Source organism: Balaenoptera borealis (genome assembly GCF_965194805.1).
Source record: "Balaenoptera borealis genome assembly, chromosome: 16".
In the NCBI taxonomy this organism is placed as follows: Eukaryota; Metazoa; Chordata; class Mammalia; order Artiodactyla; family Balaenopteridae; genus Balaenoptera; species Balaenoptera borealis.
Genome location: NC_138872.1, coordinates 26,546,002 through 26,567,971, shown reverse-complemented (window position 1 = coordinate 26,567,971; position 21,970 = coordinate 26,546,002). Strand labels below are relative to the sequence as shown.

The 21,970-nt window shown below is 51.4% G+C and overlaps 1 protein-coding gene and 1 pseudogene across 2 annotated transcripts; one reads left to right on the top strand and one right to left on the bottom strand.

Moving 5' to 3' along the window:
• Window positions 1-366: 366 nt before the first annotated feature.
• On the bottom strand, window positions 367-5,285 carry LOC309614268 (uncharacterized protein C20orf203; the record flags this gene model as incomplete). Its single annotated transcript, XM_082362346.1, is given in 6 exon segments — window positions 367-3,601; window positions 3,603-3,689; window positions 3,691-3,735; window positions 3,737-3,778; window positions 3,780-3,840; window positions 5,224-5,285. Coding segments are annotated over 6 exon segments (417 nt in total). The 3' UTR covers window positions 367-3,481.
• Window positions 5,286-5,307: 22 nt separating this feature from the next.
• LOC309614267 (ubiquitin-fold modifier 1 pseudogene) lies at window positions 5,308-20,157 on the top strand (annotated as a pseudogene). Its single transcript has 2 exons — window positions 5,308-5,373; window positions 15,664-20,157. The product of its transcript is annotated as a ubiquitin-fold modifier 1 pseudogene (transcript).
• The last annotated feature ends 1,813 nt before the right edge of the window (window positions 20,158-21,970 follow it).

The following is a 21,970-nucleotide window of genomic DNA, read 5'->3' as shown; positions in this document are numbered from 1 at the left end:
ACAGCAGGGGAGAGGTAGAAAAATCAGTTTTCTGAGCCTGCTAAGCTGAAGGCCAGCCCACCAGCTTGCGGCGACCCTGCTGGCGTGAGGACCACACCCCTGGGAACCCAGCCTGAGCCGGCACCTGGGCTGGGCCCCTTTTCTCTCGGTCGTTCCTGTGGCTCCTGGCTGCAGCCTCCGTCCCTGCATCCTGCCCCGCCCACCTTGCAGGGTCCTGGCACACAGCCTGGGTTGGGGTGTTGGGCCCACTGCACAAACCTCTGGAAACCCCTTTTCCCTCTCCTGACTCCCCAGAATTCCTCAGTCAGCAGTGTGGCTGTGGGGTGGGGAGAGGGCTCCACCCATCCCGCTCCCGGAGGTGGGGGGGGCCTCTCATCTGCTTTGTCTGCACAACTGCAGGGAAAGGACACCCCACCTTCAGCTCCCGGCCCCCTGAAACACCTACCTGGCCACATCCTTCCCCTTGCCCTTCACAGGAAGCGCCCATCGGACGGTGGGGAGAGCAACATCCCAAGCGCCACTGTGCGCCAGAGGCCTCTCCCTCCACCCTCCCTCATCCCTAAGCCGTCTGATTGGCAGGCTTCCTTTTCTCCATCCTGAGTGGGGAGCCAGATCACAGAGAAGACAGTGACTCGTCCAAGGTCAGGCAGCCAAGCAGTGGTGGGCATCACTCCTGGATGCGGCTGACTCTGGAGTTGGGGTCCTTTCTCCCAGTACAGTGCAGTGCTCAGGGGTGTAGGTGCAGGATCAAGACTGCCAGACTCAAGTCCTGGCTCCTCCACCTCCTTGCTGGGTCACCTGGGGTTGGTTACTTAACCTCTCTGTGCCTCAGTTTCTTCATCTATACAATGTTGTCAGAGAGTCCCTGAGTTCAAACCCTGTGTTAGCTGTGTGGCACTGGACAAGTGATTTAACCTGTCTGTGCCTCAGTTTACTCCAATTTTAAGTGGAGAGACTGATATATATACACGGCACGGGTTGGTATGAGGATTAAAAGCGACAACTGTACGTCTAGGGCTTTCTGGCAGGTGGTGCCTGGCAGGCCCACGGGGACTGCTGGTTGTTTGTGGTCAAGGTGCTGCTCTGGAAAGATGCACAAGAAACAGGTCTCAGAGGGCATCTCTGAGGGAAGGAAACTGTGGTGGGGGGGACCTTAACTTGTCTCTATATGTTGTTTTGTACCTTCAGAATTTTGTATTACAAATGTGTATTACTATTTCCAAAGCTGATTACAAAACTATTGTACAAAGATGCTCCCTAGCGCTTACACACAGCCTTGTGCTGGCCAGAGACCCCATCTCTCGGGTGCCCCCTTCCTGCTTGGCCTACCCCTCCACAGCCACACTCAGGCCTTGTGCAGGCCCTGCCTTTTAGCCCACTCCATGTCTCCCAGCAAGTCCCCAGCACAGCCTCAAGGGCCATGAGGTGTCTCCTTCCAAGCACAGGCCTGTCACTTTTACCGAGAAGGACGTGGGCTGAGTCTCTGTTCTTCCACCGTCTCACCTGTAAATGAAAATGCTGGTATCTCCCCCACAGGGTGACTGTAGGGACGAAGTGAGGTGCTAATTCGTGGAAAGGGCCAGATACAGTTCCCAGCCCAGGGTCTCCCTCCTCCCTCCTGTCCTTTGAAAAGGGTAAAATGACGTTGAAGGAAAGCTGCCAAGTTCTCGGAGCTCATCTCTACCCACGAAGCCCCCTCCAACCCTGCAGGTGGACCGCAAACCTCCCAAGCCAATTCCTGCCTCCAGGCCTTTGCACCTGCGGTTCCCTCGCCCTGACTCGTCCTCCCCTGATCTTCCCATCACTCAGTTTCTCCCAATGCTGCCTCCTCTGAGAGGATCACCCTCTCTAAAATGGCCCCCCACCCCCTCCCTTATCTCTTGCCCCCGTTTATGTTCTTCCTGGTACTTAGCATTACCCCAAATTGTATTTTTTGTTTCTTTTTTTTTGGCTGCACCGCCCACGCAACTTGCAGGATCTTAGTTCCCCAACCAGAAATTGAACCAAGGCCCCCAGCAGTGAAAGCGTGGAGCACTAACCACTGGACTGCCAGGGAATTCCCCTTTTTGTTCTTTTTCTTTTTTTTCCAAATTGTATATTTTGAATAAACTATTTTTAGGGAATAATTTTAAATTCACAGAAAAGTTACAAAGACAGTACAAAGGGTGTCTGTATATCCTTCACTCAGTTTTCCCAATGTCAGTCCATTACCTAACAGTGGTACATCTGTCAAAACTAAGAAATTAACACTGATATATTACCGTTAACTAAACTGCAGACTTAATTCACATGAAATTATACTTTTCCTTTATTTATTACTTGTTTTTAGCTGCTTCCCCCACTGGAAGGAAAACTGAAAGCAGGGAGGTCACCTCACTCACTCACCACCAACGCCCTCATACCTGGCAATAAATATTGATGGATAAAAGGAAGGGAAATAATGGCAAAAACGGCCAATGATGACTGAGGACTCCCTCTGTTCTGAGTGCACTAAACATGGTAAATCATTTAATCCTCACGACAACCCATGAGGTAGCTGCTACTTGTGGGGAAACTGAGGCCAGTGCAGTTTGGTGAGCACACAGATGGTCAGCACCAGGGCAGACGGGCTCTGGCCCTTCCCTCAGGAACCAGAATAAATGCCGATCCTTCCAAGTCCTTAGTCCACGTCAGAGCTGGGGGTCGGCACCCTTCTGTGGCCAGGATGCTGAGGCCCCAGTGTGGCTGATTTGCCTGAAGCCACAGATGGACCAGAGCGCAGGGCTGGGCTGGAACCTGAGCCTCCTGCCTCCAGCTGGCTGCCCCGAGGCGGCAGCTGCCCAGGCTCTGCAGGAAGGGTGTGGGGTGTCGCTCCCAGGGCTCCCAGCCCCGCCCTGCTTCAAGGAAACAGAGAGCCCTGTTCAGCCACAGCCTGTGGGCTCACTCGTGGGTCCCTGACTCCCAGGGCCCTTGCGGACGCAGAGCGCAGCTGAGACTCCCCCACCCCTGCCCTTTGCCCGTGGCCTGGGCCTCCGGGATCTGCGGCTGGGGGAGGTGGGGCTGGAGGATGGACCCTCTCCATCCCGGAAGATGCAGCCTTCTCGGGGAGCCTGCTGGGCTCTGGGACAGGGAGGAACAGGAAGAAATGGCCGTCCCTTTCCGGATGTGGGGTGGGAGCAAAACCTCCCAAAGGGAAAAGCCGGCCCCAGCAGGCACACAGGACCGAGGCGGCCACCCCCGTCCAGCCTGGGTTCCGCCCAGCGCCAGCCTGGCGCAGACTCGAGGCCCTAATAATGTTTGCTGGATGCCTTCAATACAAGCCTCAGTGCCCAGAATCTCCTTGAGGTTTCAGCCAGGCGTGCCCGCCCCATCCCCCATTCTGGGGAGCAGAATAAGTATGGGGGTTGGTGGTGGCAGGGGACACCATGAGGTGGTGGCAGCCTCTGTGAGAGAGGCAGGCTGCTCAACCCAGAGCTGGGGGGTAGGGGCGCCTTGTGTGCGGCTAATTAAACAGTGACTGTGATGAATCGGGGAGAGGCTGCTGCTTGCTAATTAAAGGTGCCGGCGTCTTGCCTGGCAAGGATGGAAGGCAGGAGCAGCCCTGGAACCATGTCGCAGCGCCGGGCCAGCAAGGACAGCGCTTGGCAAACCCCACCCCCCCACGCTGGCTCTGGGCATCCCTTCCGGCCTCTGGCCCTCCCAGCAGGACTCCCGTGGCCCCCTCCCCACTTCCCTATCTCTCCTACCCACCTTGCTGGAGCCAGGGGCCTCGGACTTCCCCCTCCCCACCAACCCAAATTCCTTTCCTGATAAGGGGCTGGGCGCTGGGGAGAAGGAGCCTGTTGGTGCCCAGCGTCTGGGCTGGTGGGTGGGCATCATTCTGAGCCTTTGAGTACTCCCTATCACCCCCCACCAAGACCCCAAAGTTGGGCAAACGAGTCTAACCACAACAGAGGCTGGCTGTTGGGAATGAGGCCTCAGGATAATTTTTGGAATCATAGATTCTGAGACTTCATGGGCTTAGGCATCACCCAGTTTCCCTGGCAGATGTTGCCGGGGTCCTGCTTTGCCCCAGATGCCCTGGTGTGTGAGAGAGACTGAGGGAGGCTCTCCTTCCTGGCCTCAGTGCTCCAGTCCTGAAACGGGAAGGTCAGAACAAATGATCTCTGACCCCTGAAGATTCCTATAGAGTGGACAAAAAGACCCCAGGGCTGCCCATCCCTGCCCCGTGTCAGCTTCGCCGAGCAGGCTCAGTAGCTAAGAGCACGCGCTCCAGAGGCCAGACACCAGGGTCCAAGTCCCAGCCCCGGCACTGGCCAAGTGTGTGACCTCAGGCAATGCAGCTAATTGCTGCCTGCCTCAGTTTCCCTGTCTGCAAAGCTGGGGATGGTCATGCTGCCTACTCGAAGGGTCACAGAGGGGATCAAGAGAGAGAATCTGGGTGAGATACTTAGCACAGTGTCTGGTCCATGGAACAGGCCCAGGAAATGTCTGCCACTGCCATTGTTATTTGAAAACTGGGGCACTCGGGAGGGTGTGGCCTGGCGCCTGCCTCTCTTCCTTGTGACCTCCGCGTGCAGCCCTGTGCTCTGAGGACAACTGCACTTGACATGGGGAGAGCATGTCACCCTTCACTCCAGGGCTCTCACGCTCTCTCTGACCCCGGCAATCTTCTGAGGGAAGTAGAGCAGCAAAGAAGAAAACAGAGTGGAAGCTCAGAGAGGCTCAGCAAGTGGCCCAAAGCCACACAGCTAAGTGAGGGGCAGAGGCAGCCCCAGTCCTTGAGTGGGAGGACAGGATGGGATAGGGATTCCCGTGGTGACATCTGTTGAGCTCCTACTGGATGCCAAGTCCTGAACCAGCTGCCACAGAGGGAACTGAGGAGCATGGGAGAGTCACTCTGCCTTCAAGGGGGCCCGGTCTGGAAGGGGAGAGAAAAAACATACACAAGTAATGGAATGCAAGGCAAGTTGCAGGCATCCGGGTGGGCGGGGGCTGCGGCATCCCTCCGGGGAACAGGCTGGGAGAGGCTGCTTTGTCTCGGGGCTTGATTTGCAAAGCAAAGGTTCTGCTTCTGTTTGGAGGGTGAAATCAGCATTAGGGGAGTCTCAGAGGGCCTGATAGAGCCCCTCTGGTGCTCCCAGGAGAACCCTTCAGAAAGGAGGTGAGACACTCTGCTCTGGGAAGTGCCAGGTGGTCCCTGAGGTCTATGGTGCCTATTTCTGTGGTTCTGGGGTCTGTCACGTGAGGTATCTGGGGGTCCTGGATGTCGTGGTTTCCAAGACTACGCTGTCCAGGGCCCCCATCGTGAATCCATCCATATGCAAAATGGGCTGTGACGTGTCCCTTCGAGGCAGCCAGGCCCTCTCCGGGATAGGGGCTTTGTACTGCCGGGTAATGTGGTGGGGGAAGGGTGCCTCAGCCATAAGAAGCCTAGTGACAGTGGAAACCTTTTGAGGCTGAGAAACTCAAGGCTGTTGGCCCTGACACTGGGACGCCTGGGCCTTATGCAGCCAACCCAAAGCAGACAGGGATGAGTGCAAGGTCACTGGCCTTGGGGGCAATGTCTCCATCCTCCCTTCTCAGACATCAGTGCTCATAGGAATGGGGAGACGGCTTGGGTAGGTCTAGCCACAAGGAAGTCTGTGTAAGCAAAGCTAGTGGCTCCTGGAAAACACGCCCTGCCTCTCAGCCTCCCTAAGGCCCCCTGCACCAGAGCTGGGCCAAATGCTGGTCTGGGGCGCCCTCTGGTGGTCCTTCCGGGCAGTGGCAGAAGCAGCTGCGGGTTTAAGGGTGAGTGGTCAGAGCTGGGGGACTTTAGAGTGGACCACCTCTCCCACTGCAAAGATGGAAACACTGAGGCCCAGGGAAGGGGGAATGGAGCAACATGCCCAAGATCATACAGCAATTTAGTGGTCAAGCCAAGAACAGAACCCAGGCCTCCCTCTGTACCAGTGGCTGCCCTTGGTGGGTCTCAAGGCATCCCTACTAGGGGAGGGAAGGTTGAGTGTCCAGGAGGCTGACTCCCCAGTGACTGTGGACAGCTGGATGGAAGGCGGCTGAGCAGCCGTGTCATGAGGCATGCAACACTTCCCTTCCCTGGCCTTGGGGTCCTCACCTCTAAACTCGGGGCTATTGTTTTGGCAAGGGGACTGGGGTCCCATTCATACACACTAGTAGTGAGGCTGTAACAGCCAACCTTCCAGAAAATCCTAAAATGAGCCTTGCTACAGTGAGTATTGCATTTAATGGTGAAAGACTGGGTGCTTTCCCCCTGAGATCAAGAACAAGAGAAGAACGTCCACTCTCACCATTTCTGTCCAACATTGTACTGGAGGTTCCAGCCAGGGCACTAAGGCAAGAAAAGAAAGGCATCCAGATTGCAAAGGAAGAAGTAAAACTATCTGTAGATGACTAATGTATATAGAAAATTCTGAAGAATCCACCAAAAAATATTAGAACTAATAAACAATTTCTGCACAGCTGTGGGATACAAGCTGAATATACAAAAATCAATTGCATCGCTATGCATTTGCAATGAACACTTCAAAAACGTAATTAAGGGCTTCCCTGGTGGCGCAATGGTTAAGAATCCGCCTGGCAATGCAGGGGACATGGGTTCGAGCCCTGGTCCGGGAAGATCCCACATGCTGCGGAGCAACTAAGCCCGTGAGCCGCAATTACTGAGCCCATGTGCCACAACTACTGAAGCCAGCACGCCGAGAGCCTGTGCTCCACAACAAGAGAAGCCACCGCAATGAGAAGCCACTGCAATGAGAAGCCCACGCACCACAACGAAGAGTAGCCTCCGCTCGCCGCAACTAGAGAAAGCCCGTGAGCAGCAATGAAAACCCAATGCAGCCAAAAAAAATAAAATAAATAAAAATAAATATTAAAATAAAAAACCATAATTGGGACTTCCCTGGTGGCACAGTGGTTAAGAATCCGCCTGCCAATGCAGGGGACACAGGTTTGATCCCTGGTCTGGGAAGATCCCACATGCTGCGGAGCAACTAAGCATGTGCGCCACAACTACTAAGCCCACGCACAACTACTGAAGCCCGTGCGCCTAGAACCCATGCTCCGCAACAAGAGAAGCCACCACAATGAGAAGCCCGTGCACCACAACGAAGAGTAGCCCCCGCTCGCCACAACTAGAGAAAAAGCTCACACGCAGCAACGAAGACCCAACGTAGCCAAATAAATGAATAAATAAATAAATAAAGTCTCACATTTACAGTTAATTGATTTTCAACAAAAGTTCCAAGATAATTCAATGGGGAAAGGACAGTCTTTTCAAGAAATGGTGCTGGGACAACTGGTTACCCACATGCAAAAGAAGGAAGCTGGACACCTTCCTCACACCCCACACAAAAATTTATTCAAAATGAATCTTAGACCCAAATGTTTAAGTTAAAACTATGAAACTGTTAGAAGAAAACATAGGCATAAATCTTCACGCCCTAGGATTAGGCAACAGTTCCTTAAATATGACACCAAAAGCACAGCAACAAAAGAAAAAAATTGGACTTCCCTGGTGGCGCAGTGGTTAAGAATCTGCCTGCCAATGCAGGGGACAGGGGTTCGAGCCCTGGTCCGGGAAGATCCCACATGCCGCGGAGCAACTAAGCCCGTGCACCACAACTACTGAGCCTGTGCTCTAGAGCTTGTGAGCCACAACTACTGAGTCCACGTGCCACAACTACTGAAGCCCGTGCGCCTAGAGCCCGTGCTCCGCAACAAGAGAAGCCACCGCAATGAGAAGCCCGCACACGGCAATGAAGAGTAGCCCCTGCTCGCCGCAACTAGAGAAAGCCCGTGCGCAACAACGAAGACCCAACGTAGCCAAAAAATAAATAAATAAATAAATAAAAATAAATTTACAAAAAAAAATAGATAAATTGGACATCATGAAAATAAAAAACTTTTGTGCTGCAAAGAACATCATTAAGAAAGTAAAATAACAACCCACAGAATGGGAGAAAATATTTGCAATTCATATATTTGATAAGGAATTATAACCAGATTATATAAAGAACTCTTACAACTCAATAATAAAAGACAAATACTCTAATTTAAAAATGGGCAAATGATCTGACTAGACACTGATCCAAAGAAGATATACAAATGGCCCATAAGCTCACGAAAGATGCTGAATATCATTAGCCATCAGGGAAATGAAAATTAAACCCACAAGATACTACTTCGCAACCACTAGGTTTCCTATTTAAAAAAACCAACAACAACAGATAATAACAAGTGTTGACAAGGATGTGGAGAAGTCAGAACCCTCACACACTACTGGTAGGAATTTAAAATGATGCAGCCACTTTGGAAAACCATCTGGCAGTTCCTCAAAGGGTTAAACAGAATTAGCATATGACCCAGCGATTCCATGCCTAGGAGATATATATCGAAGAGAAATGAAAACATACATTTGCACAAAAACTTACATGAACGTTCACATTCATAAAAGCTAAAAGCAGAAACAACCCAAATGTCCACAGACTGATGAATGGATAAAAAACTGTGGTTTAATCATGCAATGGAATATTATTCAGCAATAAAAAGGAATAAAGTATTGATGCATGCTATGACATGGATAAACCTTGAAAACATTAAGCTAATTGAAAGTCAGTCACAAAAGTCACACACTGTTTGACTTCATTTATATGAAATGTCCAGAATAGACAAATCCATAGAGACAGAAAGAAGAAACCCCTTTTTTAAAAAAATAAATTTATTTATTTATTTTTTTATGGCTGCGTTGGGTCTTCATTGCTACGCACGGGCTTTCTCTAGTTGCAGTGAGTGGGGGCTACTCTTCGTTGCAGTGTACAGGCTTCTCATTGAGGTGGCTTCTCTTGTTGCAGGGCACAGGCTCTAGGCGCACGGGCTTCAGTAGTTGTGGCTCACGGGCTCTAGAGCACAGGCTCAATAGTTGTGGCTCATGGGCTTACTTGCTCCACGGTATGTGGGATCTTCCCGGACCAGGGCTCGAACCCGTGTCCCCTGCATTGGCAGGTGGATTCTTAACCACTGCTCTACCAAGGAAGTCCCAAGATTGTCTTTTATAGGGAATTCCCTGGCAGTGCGGTGGTTAGGACTCTGTGCTTTCAGTGCTGAAGGCTCGGGTTCAATCCCTGGTCGGGGAATTAAGATCCCACAAACCGCATGGCATGACCAAAACAAACAAAGAAAAAAAAAAAAAGAAGACAGTCCTTTATAGCAGTGGTTGCCTAGGGCTGGGAGAGAGGATGGGGGAAAATGGGTTTGGGGTTCTTTATGGGATGATGAAAATATTCTAAAATTGATTGTGGTGATGGTTGCACAACTCAGAATATATGAAAAAACACTGAATTGTATGCTTTAAATGGGTGAATTATATGGTATGTGGATCATTTCTCAAAAAAGAGCCTGTTCTTTGGACCCGAGACTCCACTTCTAGAAATTCCTTCTAGGAATCATTCAAGTACACGAAAACATAGGCATAAAGCTTTCCATCATAGTATTGTATGTAATGGCAGAAGTGTGAGAATAACCTAAGTGTCCATCAGTAGGGGAATGAGTCGGTTATATTCATCCCTGGGACGGAACAATGGACTCATTAAAAATGAGAATCACATGGACAAGGTCCAAGATACACTGCCAAGTTTTTTTGTTTTTTGTTTTAAAGCAAGTTACAAAAATAAACCTGTAGATTAAAGGGACATAAAAGAGAGGTTTTTTAAAAGACAAAATTATAGCATCTAGGGATGCACACTTGAGTGATAACAAGCCAGAAAATGATTATCTTAAAAATCCGGATAATGGAAACTTTTGGGGGGAGGTAGGGAGTGTGACTAAGATGGGGCACACTGACGGCTTCTGGGGGGGTTGGGGGGGCGCTGGCAGAGTTCTTCACCCGGGCAGTGGGTCCAAGGGTGTTTGCCTCATAACATGTCGAGTTGAGCAATCATTTTATGTGGTCTTTCTGTATGTGTCATATTTTACAATAAAAAGATTTAAAAAATAAAGTATACTCATTCCTGGGCTTCCCTGGTGGCACAGTGGTTGAGAGTCTGCCTGCCAATGCAGGGGACACGGGTTCCAGCCCTGGTCTGGGAAGATCCCACATGCCGCGGAGCAACTAGGCCCGTGAGCCACAACTACTGAGCCTGCGTGTCTGGAGCCTGTGCTCCGCAACAAGAGAGGCCGCGATAGTGAGAGGCCCGCACACCGCGATGAAGAGTGGCCCCCGCTTGCCGCAATTAGAGAAAGCCCTTGCACAGAAACGAAGACCCAACACAGCCAAAAATAAATTAATTAATTAATAAAAAAAAAAAAGTATACTCATTCCAATTTTTTTAAAAGCAAGTATCATAGGATTCCATTCTTGTAAAAACAGTCTATATCTATATGTGTATACACAGAAAAAGACTTGGAAGTTTGAAATTTGGGGTGCTCTTAATTTATATTTTTCTATTTATTTTTCTGCAGTGAACAAGAATTACTTTCACAACCAGAAAAAAATAAAGCTTTTTGCTGTGTCTCGGGCATTCCCTTGGAGCTCTGGCATCGTGTGAGCAGAAAGGTGGATTGTGATGACCTTGGAGCAGCTGGGAGATGGCACAGGGGTCTGTGCAGGAGAAGACCAGGGTTCATTGCCTGCTCAGTGCGCAGGCCTAGCCAAGACCCCAAGTCCCAGCCTGGAGACTCGGCCCCCTTCGGGTTGCTGGCGGCAGCTGCTGCACAGCCGTCCCGCTGGCCTCGTGCTCCAAAGATGCTGGGAACGCAGTTTGGCCTGGCGAGCTCGATGGAGGTCACTCTGCTTCCATCTGTCCAAGTCTCCTATCGTGGGCCGAGGACGAGAAGCCCAGGCAGAGGGCAGGCGAGGCAGGGGTGAGGCGGGGGGCAGCTTCTCACCCTGGCTGGCCTTGCTACCACCAGCAAAAACTGCATAATAATAGCTAAATGAGCACTTTCTACATGCCGGGCACTCACGCTAGGTGGGTTTCCTGGTTCGTTTTATTGAGTCCTCGGATGACCTGAAGGATGGGGGTGGGGATCATCATCTTCATATTACAGGTGGGCAAAGTGAGGTCGGGGAGGCCCCTGGAGCAGTCACTACCTCTGAGGCTGGACTTAGCCAGACCCCTCGCGTGCAGGGCCTCAGTGACTCCTCGCAGGAACCCTGGGAGGGGGCTGCCCTCATTTGGCAGATGAGGACGCTGAAGCTGAGGGAGGTGGTCAGCTCCCCACGCCCCACAGCAACGGCGGCAGGGCCGGGCGGCCTCTCCCAGCTTTGAGGGGCGGTGGGCGTGTTCCCACCCCTGCGGACTGGCTCCTAGTCAAGCTAGTGACTGTACTATAACCTCAGGAGCGTGTGTGACAGCGGCCAAAGTGCTCTCAGAGACACCCTCTCATTTGCTGCTTTCAGCAGGCCTGTAAATCTTCCGTCCGACTGTATTTCCCCCCCATTTTAAAGTCTGGAGGCCCAGAGAGTTGAGTGACAGGCCGAGGGGGCCCGGGGCTTCCATTACGCAGCTGCTGCTCCCGCCCTGCGTGGGGCAGCTGGCGTGGGGGCCCCAGAGGCAGGGTGGCCAGCCCCTTTCCCGCTGCGGGGAGACAAGAGAGCAGCTCTCCAGAGGAGCTGGGCCCCCTCCTGGCCGAGCTCCCCAGCCACAGCGTGTGCCTTCCCAGCAGGAGAAAGGACACCCAATGACAGAGCCAAGGGCGAAGTGCCAGGGACAGCTGCCAGGTCTCATGGGATCCAGAACCCTCCGTGGCCTCAGCCCAAGATCATCCCCTGCACCTCCATCCGTCAACAGTCAGCCAGCTCACGTTGGGGGGCTCACACCACGTACAGAGGCCAGGCCACCGCCAACAAGAGGGGCCGCTTCTCGAGTGCCCACCACTTACTTGCTGGGCACCGACTGCGCTAACCACCAAAGCCTCACCACACTTTCAGGAAAGGTAATGGAGACTCAGAGAGGTTGAGTGACTTGTCCAAAGTCACAGAGCCAGGAAGCCTCAGTTTCCACCAAGGAGGGACAGAGGAAGGGACCATTCAGGAACCTTCGGTGAGAGGGAAGAGACCCACGTGGAAGGGAGGTGGGGAGTAAGGGAGGGCCTGTATCGTGAGCTCTGACTCTCTCAGGACATAATTTACTCATTGATCCATCCGTTCTCTGTTCCTTTACACATTCGTGGACCATCTCCACATGCCAGTGTTTTTGCTGGGCATTGAGGACGCAGGTAAACCTGGCTGATCTCTGCTCTCCCAGAGCTCATGGCCTAGCAGGGCAGGATGGAAAGGAGAACTGAGGCAGTCAGAGGCCCCCACTGGCTAGTGGCTAGTATTTACTGAGGGTCTACTGTAGGCCAGGACCAGTGCTGGGCACTGAGGGCACCAAGTGAGTGAGAAGCACAAGGCTCCTGCCCTCCTGAGGCGTACGTTCTAGAGGTGTCCAGCCTTGAACCTCCAGAAACCCTGCTTGCATGACCCCTGAGCCCTGAATACAACCGGAAATTTCTCAGAAAGGGCTGGGGGATGCAGCAGACCTAGGGGTTCTCCATGAGTCATATTGGGGCCTGGTTCCGGGCTGCTGAGCAGGGATCCGGGAAGGACAGGAAGCCCGATGAGTGCCTTGCTAGGGACTAAATCAGGGCCCTGGGAGGCCAGAGATATTCAAAGGGGTCTGGAGTCATCCAGTTTGGACAACTGGAAGGCCAAGGGCCAGCCATTCAGGATTGTAGCCACAGACTCCTGGGGCTGGGGACACGGCAGAGAATCTCAGAGCTGGGAGGGGCACCACGGCTCTTACAGGGCAAAGGTCACTTGCTGAGGCCATCCAGGCCCTACCAGGCCTTTGTTCCTTTGCTCCCCAGTGAGGCAATACTGGGTCAGAGGCAGCTTTATGGCATTCGATTCTAGCCACTCTAGCATCAGGTCCACATTACAGCCTAGGGAGGGTGAAACGGAGCTGTGAGAGGACTTGCCCAAGATCACACGTCAACTCATCCCAAGCAGAGTGTGAACGGGCGAACGGCCCAACCCTTTCCTCCAGCTCGCACCCCAGGACGCTGCCCGGAGGATGGGCACATCCACACACCGCGCTGGTGACGTGCATGGCACTCCACCGGGGGCACAGCATGAAAGCTCTCTGCCTCAGCCTCCCCGGTGGGGTGCTGGGGTTTATTTTTTGTTTCTTCCAAATGCACGACCTTTGCCGTCACCTGGAGATGTTAAACCAAGGGGTGCCTCTCAGTATGAATAGCAGACAGGATGCCCCAGAACCGCAGCCGAAAAGCTGGATTTATATTTTTAAGTGGAAGTTTTAAAACTGCCAAATTCCTTTGGTAAAAAAAGAGTCAAAACAGGAGAATTTAAAAAATAGGAGAATGGCTAAATAAATTCTTAATAGAATATTATACAGCCATTAAATAACTTTAAAGAAAATTTGAATGCTGTGAGAAAGTGTTCACAATACGATGTAACGTGGGGGTGGGGAGAGGGAAGGCAGCTGTAGAGTATGATTACAGTTAAAACACACACTTAGATACACACGTATGATCCGTGCAGAAAAACAGGACTAGAGAGAAATACAACAAAATACCGACGGCATTATCTCTGGGCACTGAGGTGACAGATGACTTTCATTTTCTCCCTTCTACCTTTCTGTAGTTCCCCAATTTTACAATGAGTATGAGTTGCTTTTATAATTAGACATAAAACAGAAAAGCAGAGTCGGGGGTTGCTCTTGCCCAAGCTTCCCCTCCCTACCTGCCCCTCCCTCCACACCAAGCTGGGGGCTGCTGGGCTCTGTCCTCGCTGGCCGGCCTGGCCTGGCCGGAGATCATGGGGTTCACCAGCCATCCCTGCCCGTGGAGGAACCAGCGAGGGACCACTGCCCTCTTGGAGCCCAGGCCCCGCCCCAGGCCCTCTGGAAGGGTCAACTGCAGTATGTAAATTTCCTGGCTGGGAACTCTGGGAGATGATCCTCTCCAGGGCTGAGAATCAAAACATTCATTATCTACTGTATGAGAAAAGCCATCTTCTTTGTTCCTTGCATCCCTTTCGGAGCCGCTGAGTGCAGCGGGAGGGCTGAAGGAGAGCTGGCCTCTGTCACCTTCTCACTGCGGGCCCCAGGCAGGCTCCCAGCTTCCCCATGTGGGACTGGAGCGCCCGTCCCACCTGGTCTCCAGGGCCCTTCCAGCCCCAACGCTCTGGGCTGCTTCTAATCTGAGAGGCAAAGGCCCGGGGGGCACTGGCCCTGTCTTAGAAAAGCTGTCTGGATTCATTCAAGTGCAGTGTTTGGAAAAGGCTGGAGAGTCAGAATGTAGCATTCGCCACCACCTCCATCGACCCAGCCCTGCGTCTGGCTGGCACCTGCTTTTGCCCCACCCTGTTCTCACCCACTGGGGCTGGACTAGCGGAGGTTTCCAGAGAGACGGGGCTCCCTGCTCTCCAGAGCTGGCCGCAGAGTTGGGCCAGTTCCAAAACGATGCCCTCACTTCCTTTCGGCCACCCCACCCGCTCCCGGTTCTGGAAGCTTCTGCCTTCCTCCTGGACTATTTTAGCAATCAGGTCACCCGTGGGCTCACTCTGAGCTTGTGGCCAATTAGAACCCACATGCCTTCTTCACAGAAATAGTGGTACCTCTGCCTCCTCCAGATCCTTCCAAAGTCAGGGTCCTCGGGGTGAAAACACAGAACGAGGTGGTGACCTGGTGGTCCTCCCGTATCGGGAGGTGTGGGGGGCTTGCTCAGGAAGTGAGGCCAGGCACTGCTTCTGTCCCCATCGTGGCCAGCGCCCTGCAAAGGTGGCTGCTGGCATGGAGGGAGCGTTGGTCACAAGGACGTCGGGGTGGCCTGCACATCTGTGTGTTCCCACACGGTGCCGCATCGGCGCTGGAGACACACGTCCCTCCCTCTGGTCCTCACCGGCCCCAGGCAGTGAGCTGATGCTCATTTGGAGGGGAGCTGAGTGACCTGTCAAGGTCACCGTGCTGGTGAGCAGCAGGGCCGAGACGGACCCTGGGGAGCCCCAGCAAAGCTCAAGTCCACCTGGGCTGCCCTGGCATTTCCCTAGGGCCTGGCAGACAGTGGCAGCCGGCCCAGCTGGCAAACGAGTTCTCATGAAGCCTGGGAGGCTCTGCAGCCCTGGTTCTACCCAAATAGCAGGTTCCCAGGACCGCACGAAAAGCCCAAAGCCCCTTGTAGCCCGTGTGTTCCGCTCAGAGCTGCTGATTACCTACTCCTGCTTCTGCTAAGCCCTGGCCAACAGCAGGTGGAGCCTTCTGGCCTAAGACCCGCCCCCCGCCCCCTCCCCGACACCTTGGCTTCAGGCGGTGGAATGTGAGCCGGTTCCCATCCTTCCCTCCCCCAGGCCTCTGACTGACCACAGGCCTTTCCCGGCCAACGCGGAACCAGGTACTGGACCAAGAGCAGATCCTCGGGAGCCTGCAGTCCATCCAGGAGGAAAAAAGATAACAAACATGCAAACAGAAGGGTTCTCCGTGATTGTGTAACGGAGGTGCAGCGGGAGTGGGGGGTGGGGGCAGGGCAACTGAGAGGGGGTGGAGAAGAGCTGCGGGAGGAGGGATGCAGGGGCCTGCGGCCTGGGGCTGGGAAGAGCTGGGCACCGTCCAGGAACTGAAGGAAAGCCAGTGTGGCTAGGGCAGCACAGTCCAATAGGAATAGAATGCGAGCCACACATGCAATTTACAATTTTCTAGTAGCCACAATAAAAAAGTAAAAAGAGGGAGTTGGCATGGGGTCTCTGTCCAGGCTGGTTCCACCACAGTTTCCTTTAAGATCACACTGACCTTGGACCCAAGGCTGCCTTACAAAGTACACAGTGTTCCTGAAAGTACACCTTTCACAACAGTCTTAAAGTTTGCAGCAGAAGAATGTAAAGTTCCTGCAGCAACAAGTGCACTTATTACCAATGATGGGATAGGAATAAATCCTGCACAGACAGCTGGAAATGCTTTTCCAAAGCATAGTTCAGAACTGTGAATTACTCCTAGAGATCGTGTTGGAAGTTGTTAATATCTGCTACTTGGAACATACAATTACTTTTCAGAATAAACATTAGTATTGTAAAAAAAAAAGTAAAAAGAAATAGGTGAATTAAATTTTAATATTTTATTTAACCCAATATATCTCAAATATTAACATTTCAATGTAGAATCAATATAGAAATTATTATTATTATTATTTTTGGCCATGCCATGTGGCTTGCAGGATCTTTTTTTTTTTTTTTTTTTATTGGCTATATTCCCTGTGCTGTATATTACACCCTCAAACTTATTATTATTATTATTATTTTAAATTTATTTATTTATGGCTGTGTTGGGTCTTCGTTTCTGTGAGAGGGCTTTCTCTAGTTGCGGCGAGCGGGGGCCACTCTTCATCGCGAGCGGGGGCCACTCTTCATCGCGGTGCGCGGGCCTCTCACTATCGCAGCCTCTCTTGTTGCGGAGCACAGGCTCCAGACGCGCAGACTCAGCAATTGTGGCTCACGGGCCTAGTCGCTCCGCGGCATGTGGGATCCTCCCAGACCAGGGCTCGAACCCGTGTCCCCTGCACTGGCAGGCAGATTCTCAACCACTGCGCCACCAGGGAAGCCCGGCTTGCAGAATCTTAGTTCTCTGACCAGGGATGGAACCCAGGCCCCCTGCAGTGGAAAGGCTGAGTCCTAACCACTGGACCGCCAGGGAATTCCCAATATAGAAATTATTAATGAGACATTTTACATCTTTTTCGTACTACAGCTTCACGATCAGGTGTGTATTTTACATGGATGCGCACATCTCAATTCAGACTAGCCGCATTCCAAGGGCTCAGCAGCCCCGTATGGCTAGTGGCCACTGGTTAGGACAGCACAGGACTACAGGAGAGTGAGCAAAGGGGAGGAGGTGTGAGATAAGGTCAGAGAGGTGGGCAGGGATCACCTTGGATTTATTCCAGGAGTTTCCGGAAGCCATGAGAGGGCTTTAAGTAGGGGCGTGATGTGATTCACTGCTGTCTTTAGAGGCTGACTCTGGCCACCACTTGGAATGCTCTGGAGCAAGTGAGTGAGGTCAGCTGCCAGAGAGACACCCAGGTCGGGGCTGAAGGCGGCCTGGGCCTCGTTGAGGGCAGCCATGATGGAGCTGCAGGGGACACTGAAGAGGCCGTGGAGAGGCAGAGAGACAGGGAGACAGGACTTCGCATCTGCTTTTTTTTCTTCCTGTCTGCCAAAATTCCTCCAAAGTAACCCTGTCCTAACAGTTGCCTTCCTCCCAGGAAGAGATCTGCGTGGTTGCTATTTAACAAAGCCTACAGGCGCTCAACAAGAAACAGTTTGCCAAAGGCCCAGAACTGAAACAGCTCCCACTTTCTGTGTCTCAAAGAATCACTGCATTTCTGAGCAAGAAAAGATAAATCTTCTAGATGCTCAGTATCACCTAGTGATGGGATGATCTCTGGGGCCAGCCTGCCTGCGTTTCAATCCCTGCTGTCCCTCTAACTAACTGTGTGACCTTGGACAAGATACTTAACACTTCCGGGCTAGTGTTTCCTCATCTGTATTCCAGAGGCATTAATAATCTCTATCTCTGGGGTGACTGGGAAGAGTAAATAGGTTAATACCTATGAAAGTGGTTAGCACAGTGCCTGACACATATGAGGCACTCATTACATGTTATCTATCATAATTGTTGCTGTTTTTGTTAACAGATGAGATAACTAAGGACAGGAAGGGACCTGCCCAGTGTCAAACAGTAAACCTGCGGCAGAGCAGGAAACAGAATCTGAATTTTCTAATTTCTGGCTCTTACACGGAACCACCTCCCAATTGGAAATGCTGGCCATCCCTTCGTCAGACAGTTACCATGTTCTCACGTGCCAGGTGCCATGCTGGTACAAGACCCATCTCTACAAAATCAAGGCTTTCCAGTTCGGAAGGAAAAAGCTTTTTGTCAGCCACTCTGGACTACAGGGTGAGAAAGGTTTTGTTCAGTGCAGGCAGAGAGACACATGCTGATAAGAGGGCAGTCAAGACAGCGCTGGCCCGAGAACTGGGAGATCCCAGGCTGGGTCGCCTCTGCCTGAGCTGCTCTGTGATGTAGGCAAAGGGCTTCACCTCTCTGATCTCATCACTTCTGGCTGCAAGGCAGGGGACAGACGTTAACAAGCACCTTCTCTGTGGAGCCCCGAACTCCAAACCGCTCACGGCCTGATTGGGGAGAAGGAATGAACTACCAGTCAGACTGGGATGTGGCCTCCAAGGACATGGGCCCTATGGCTCAGATTTTCTGGAACATTCCTGACTGACCCACCCTTTTCATAAGAGCCATGTGTATACTGGCCCACAAATCCTAGTTTTTAAAAAACAATCTGTCACTATAATAAAATTATGAGAGTCTGGTTCACAGGATTTCATAAACCAGCAACATTCCTAAAGAAACTTTAGGGAACTTGCAAAGGACTGAAAATTTGTTATTCTGCCAAAGAAGGCCTTTAAAACCAAACAACAAATGGTGCTGGGAAAACTGGATATCCATGGGCAAAAGAATGAAACTGGACCCTTATCTTCCACCCTACACAAAAGTCAACCCAAAATGGATTGAAGACTTAAATATAAGATCTGAAACTATAAGACTCTTAGAAGAAAACACAGGGGAAAAGTTTCATAACAATGGTCTTGGCAATGATTTCTTGGATATGACACCAAAAGCACAGGCAACAAAAGCAAAAATAGACAAGTGGGTCTATATCAAACTAAAAAGCTTCTGCACAGCAAAAGAAACAATCAACAAAAAGGCAACCTACAGAATGGGAAAAAATATTTGCAAACCATAAATTTGCAAACTATACACATGATAAGAAGTTAATATATATGGAACTCCTACAACTCAATAGCAAAAACCCAAATAACCAAATTTAAAAATGGGCAAAGGATCTGAACAGACTTTTCTCCAAAGAAGAAACACAGATGGCCAACAAGCAAGTGAAAAGGTGCTCAACATCCTTAATCATCAGGTAAATGCAAATCAAAACTACAATATGATACCACCTCACACATGTTAGAATGGCTAATATCAAAAAGACAAGAATTAACAAGTGTTGGAGGATATAAAAAAGAGAAACCTTGTGCATGTTGGTGGGAATGTAAAATGGTGCAGCTGTTAGGGAAAACAGTATGGAGGTTCCTCAAAATAAACTGAATATCATATGATCTAGCAATCCCACTTCCGGGTATATATCCAAAAGAACTGAAATCAGGATCTCAAAAATATATTTGCATTCCCATGTTGACTGCAGCATTGCAATGGAATTGGAAACAACCTATATGTCCACTGATGGACGGATGAAAGTAAAGAAAATGTGGTATATACATACAATGAAATGTTTGTTATTCAGCCATGAAAAAGAATATCTTGTCTTATGCTACAACACAGATGAAAACATGAGGACATGCTAAGTGAAATCAGCCAGTCACAGAAGGACAAATACTGCATGATTCCACTTATATGAGGTATCTAGAACAGTTAAATTCATAGAAACAGAAAGTAGAAGGGTGGTTGCCAAGGGCTGGGGGGAGGAGGAGATGGGGAGTTGCTATTCAATGGGGGTAGAGTTTCAGTTATGCAAGAGGAATAAGTTCTAGGGATCTGCTGTACAGCGCTGGGCATCTAGCTAACAATACTGTGCCATACACTTAACATTTTGTTATGGGAGTGGAACTCATGTTATGTCCTCTTTAACCACAATAAAAAAACAAACAAAGTACCTTCTGGAAAGGACATCAGAACACCAAAAAACAGGAAAGCTATAATCTCAGAATAAAGAATAGTCCTTCAAATTAAATAGCTTTAGTTTTGTGGGGGAAACAGACCACAGGGTATGTGTGTGTGTGTGTGTGTGTGTGTGTGTGTGTGTGTGTGTGTGTGTCTTGCTTTCTGCTCGTCCCTGCCCCCGCCCCTGCCCATTTCTCATCACACTAGACCTTGCGTCTGGAAGTCCAGGGGAGGAAGCCATGGACACTTCCTTCTCTGACCACCGCCCCGCGCCCCCCGCCCCCTTCTTCCTTCAAGCGCACAGCACTTTGCACACACAGTTCTAGAAGAATGCTTCTCTTACTTATTTGGGGCTGGCTCTGCATCTTCCCACTGGGCTGTGAGCTGCGGAGGGCAGGATGCGTCCCACCCCTCTGTCCCCAGCCCCATCTAACTGGTACTGGCACCGGGTAGGGGCCTGGCACACACTGTTGGGTGGACAGTGAATTCTGGCTGGACCTGGGGAGGCAACGTTGGCATCGGGCCCAGGAGACCTGAAGGGCTTAGGAAGGGAAGAATGGAAACCATATGGAAGGAGTGTCCCTAAGAGAAGCCCCCCCAGCCCCAAGACCCCTCTGTCTCGAGGACTGGGTACCTCTCTGTCCCCGCTCACAGCCTGGGGGAGGGTGGGGAGAGGCAGCGGGGGATGGGGGTGGAGGTGGGGAGAAGCCCTGGAAAGATTCCTTCCCTATAAGGCCCAGGGCTGGGACGAGTGGCAGGAAGAGGCTGAGCCGGGCCCTCAGAACCACAGACAAGCTGGGAGTCGGGAGGCCCCGGCCCCTCCTGGGCCAGCCCCGCTCCCCTCCGCGCCGGCCCGAGGTGTCTCAGCCCCAGCAGCCAACCACAGGGAGAGCAGAGGGCGGAAGTGGCCGGCTCTTCAGACCTGGCTGCCGGAGGTGGGCTCAACGGCCATACGCTCCCCACATGGCAGCCACCGCCGGTCCCCCAAGCCCAGAGGCCCATGTGGGGCGCCGAGGGACATGTGACGGACAGATGGCAGCTTCAAAAGCACACACTGGTCCTTCTGCTTGATTTTCACCCAGTCACTCCCTCCCCTGCTTAAAACCCCTCACGGTCACCCGGTGCCCTCAGAATAAAGACAGGCTGGCCAGCTGTAGGCTCCCCTCACCCTGCACTCATCTGTGCCTCTTGCCCCGGCCATTTGGCTCCGTTTGCAAGTAGGCGTTTATTTGTGAGATTCTTCAAGTGCGCAGGGACACATCTGCTTTTGCTCCTGTGGCGTCCCCTACATGGTGCAGGGAGCCTGACCCCGGTAACCACGCAAGAACTGTTTGTCTGTGGAATGAATGAAGAAGCTGGGGAGGAGGGTGAGGCCGTGGGGCAGCCAAGGGTTTGGAGATCAGACAGGTTCGGGAAGACCCACTGGCTGTGTGACCTTGGGCAGGTCCCTGCCTGGCAAGACTCTCCCAACCTTTGCTGGCTCAGCTCACCCACCTCTGAGCACAAAGCAGGGATCACGCTGTTCAGAGAAGATTGGTTTCCTTACTTTGTTTCTTTTTTTATTTTTATTTATTTATTTATTTATTGGCCACACCGTGCAGCACGCGTGATCTTAGTTCCCCAACCAGGGACTGAACCCAGGCACCCGGCAGTGGAAGGGCAAAGTCTTAACCACTGGACCCCTAGGGAAGTCTCTTTGTTTCTTTTTTTAAAAAAATCCAGCCCTTTCATTTTATGGACAGAATGCTGTAGAGGAAGTGACCCCCCCCACCCCCGTCTCATCTTGGTGTTCATGTTTATCTGAACCAAAAAGGGAGTGCAAATTGGTGCAAACTATTTTGGAAAGAGACTTAGATATCACCTGCTTACATGCAAAATGCTAGCATCCACCAACCCAGCCCTTGTGCTTCTAGGAACTTGTCCTAAAGAAAAGTACAATACATCGTTTTAATAAGGGAGAAAAAAGCAAGTGGGAGAATTTTCAGTATTTTTAGAACTGACCACCAGGAGGCGCCCTCGGGTCAGTGTCTCGATCAGGTTAGCCCAGAGCCCCTGGATTTAACGGACAAAAATGACAAAACCCAGTTCTTCTCAAAGGACGTGCCAGTCTTACTTCAATCGCACCCTGGCAGCTTTTGTTACAGACAATATCTACGTGTTTTGTGTCCTCTCTGCCCTTTTTCATAAACCACTCCCCTTACCCAAAAAAAAAAAAAAAAAAA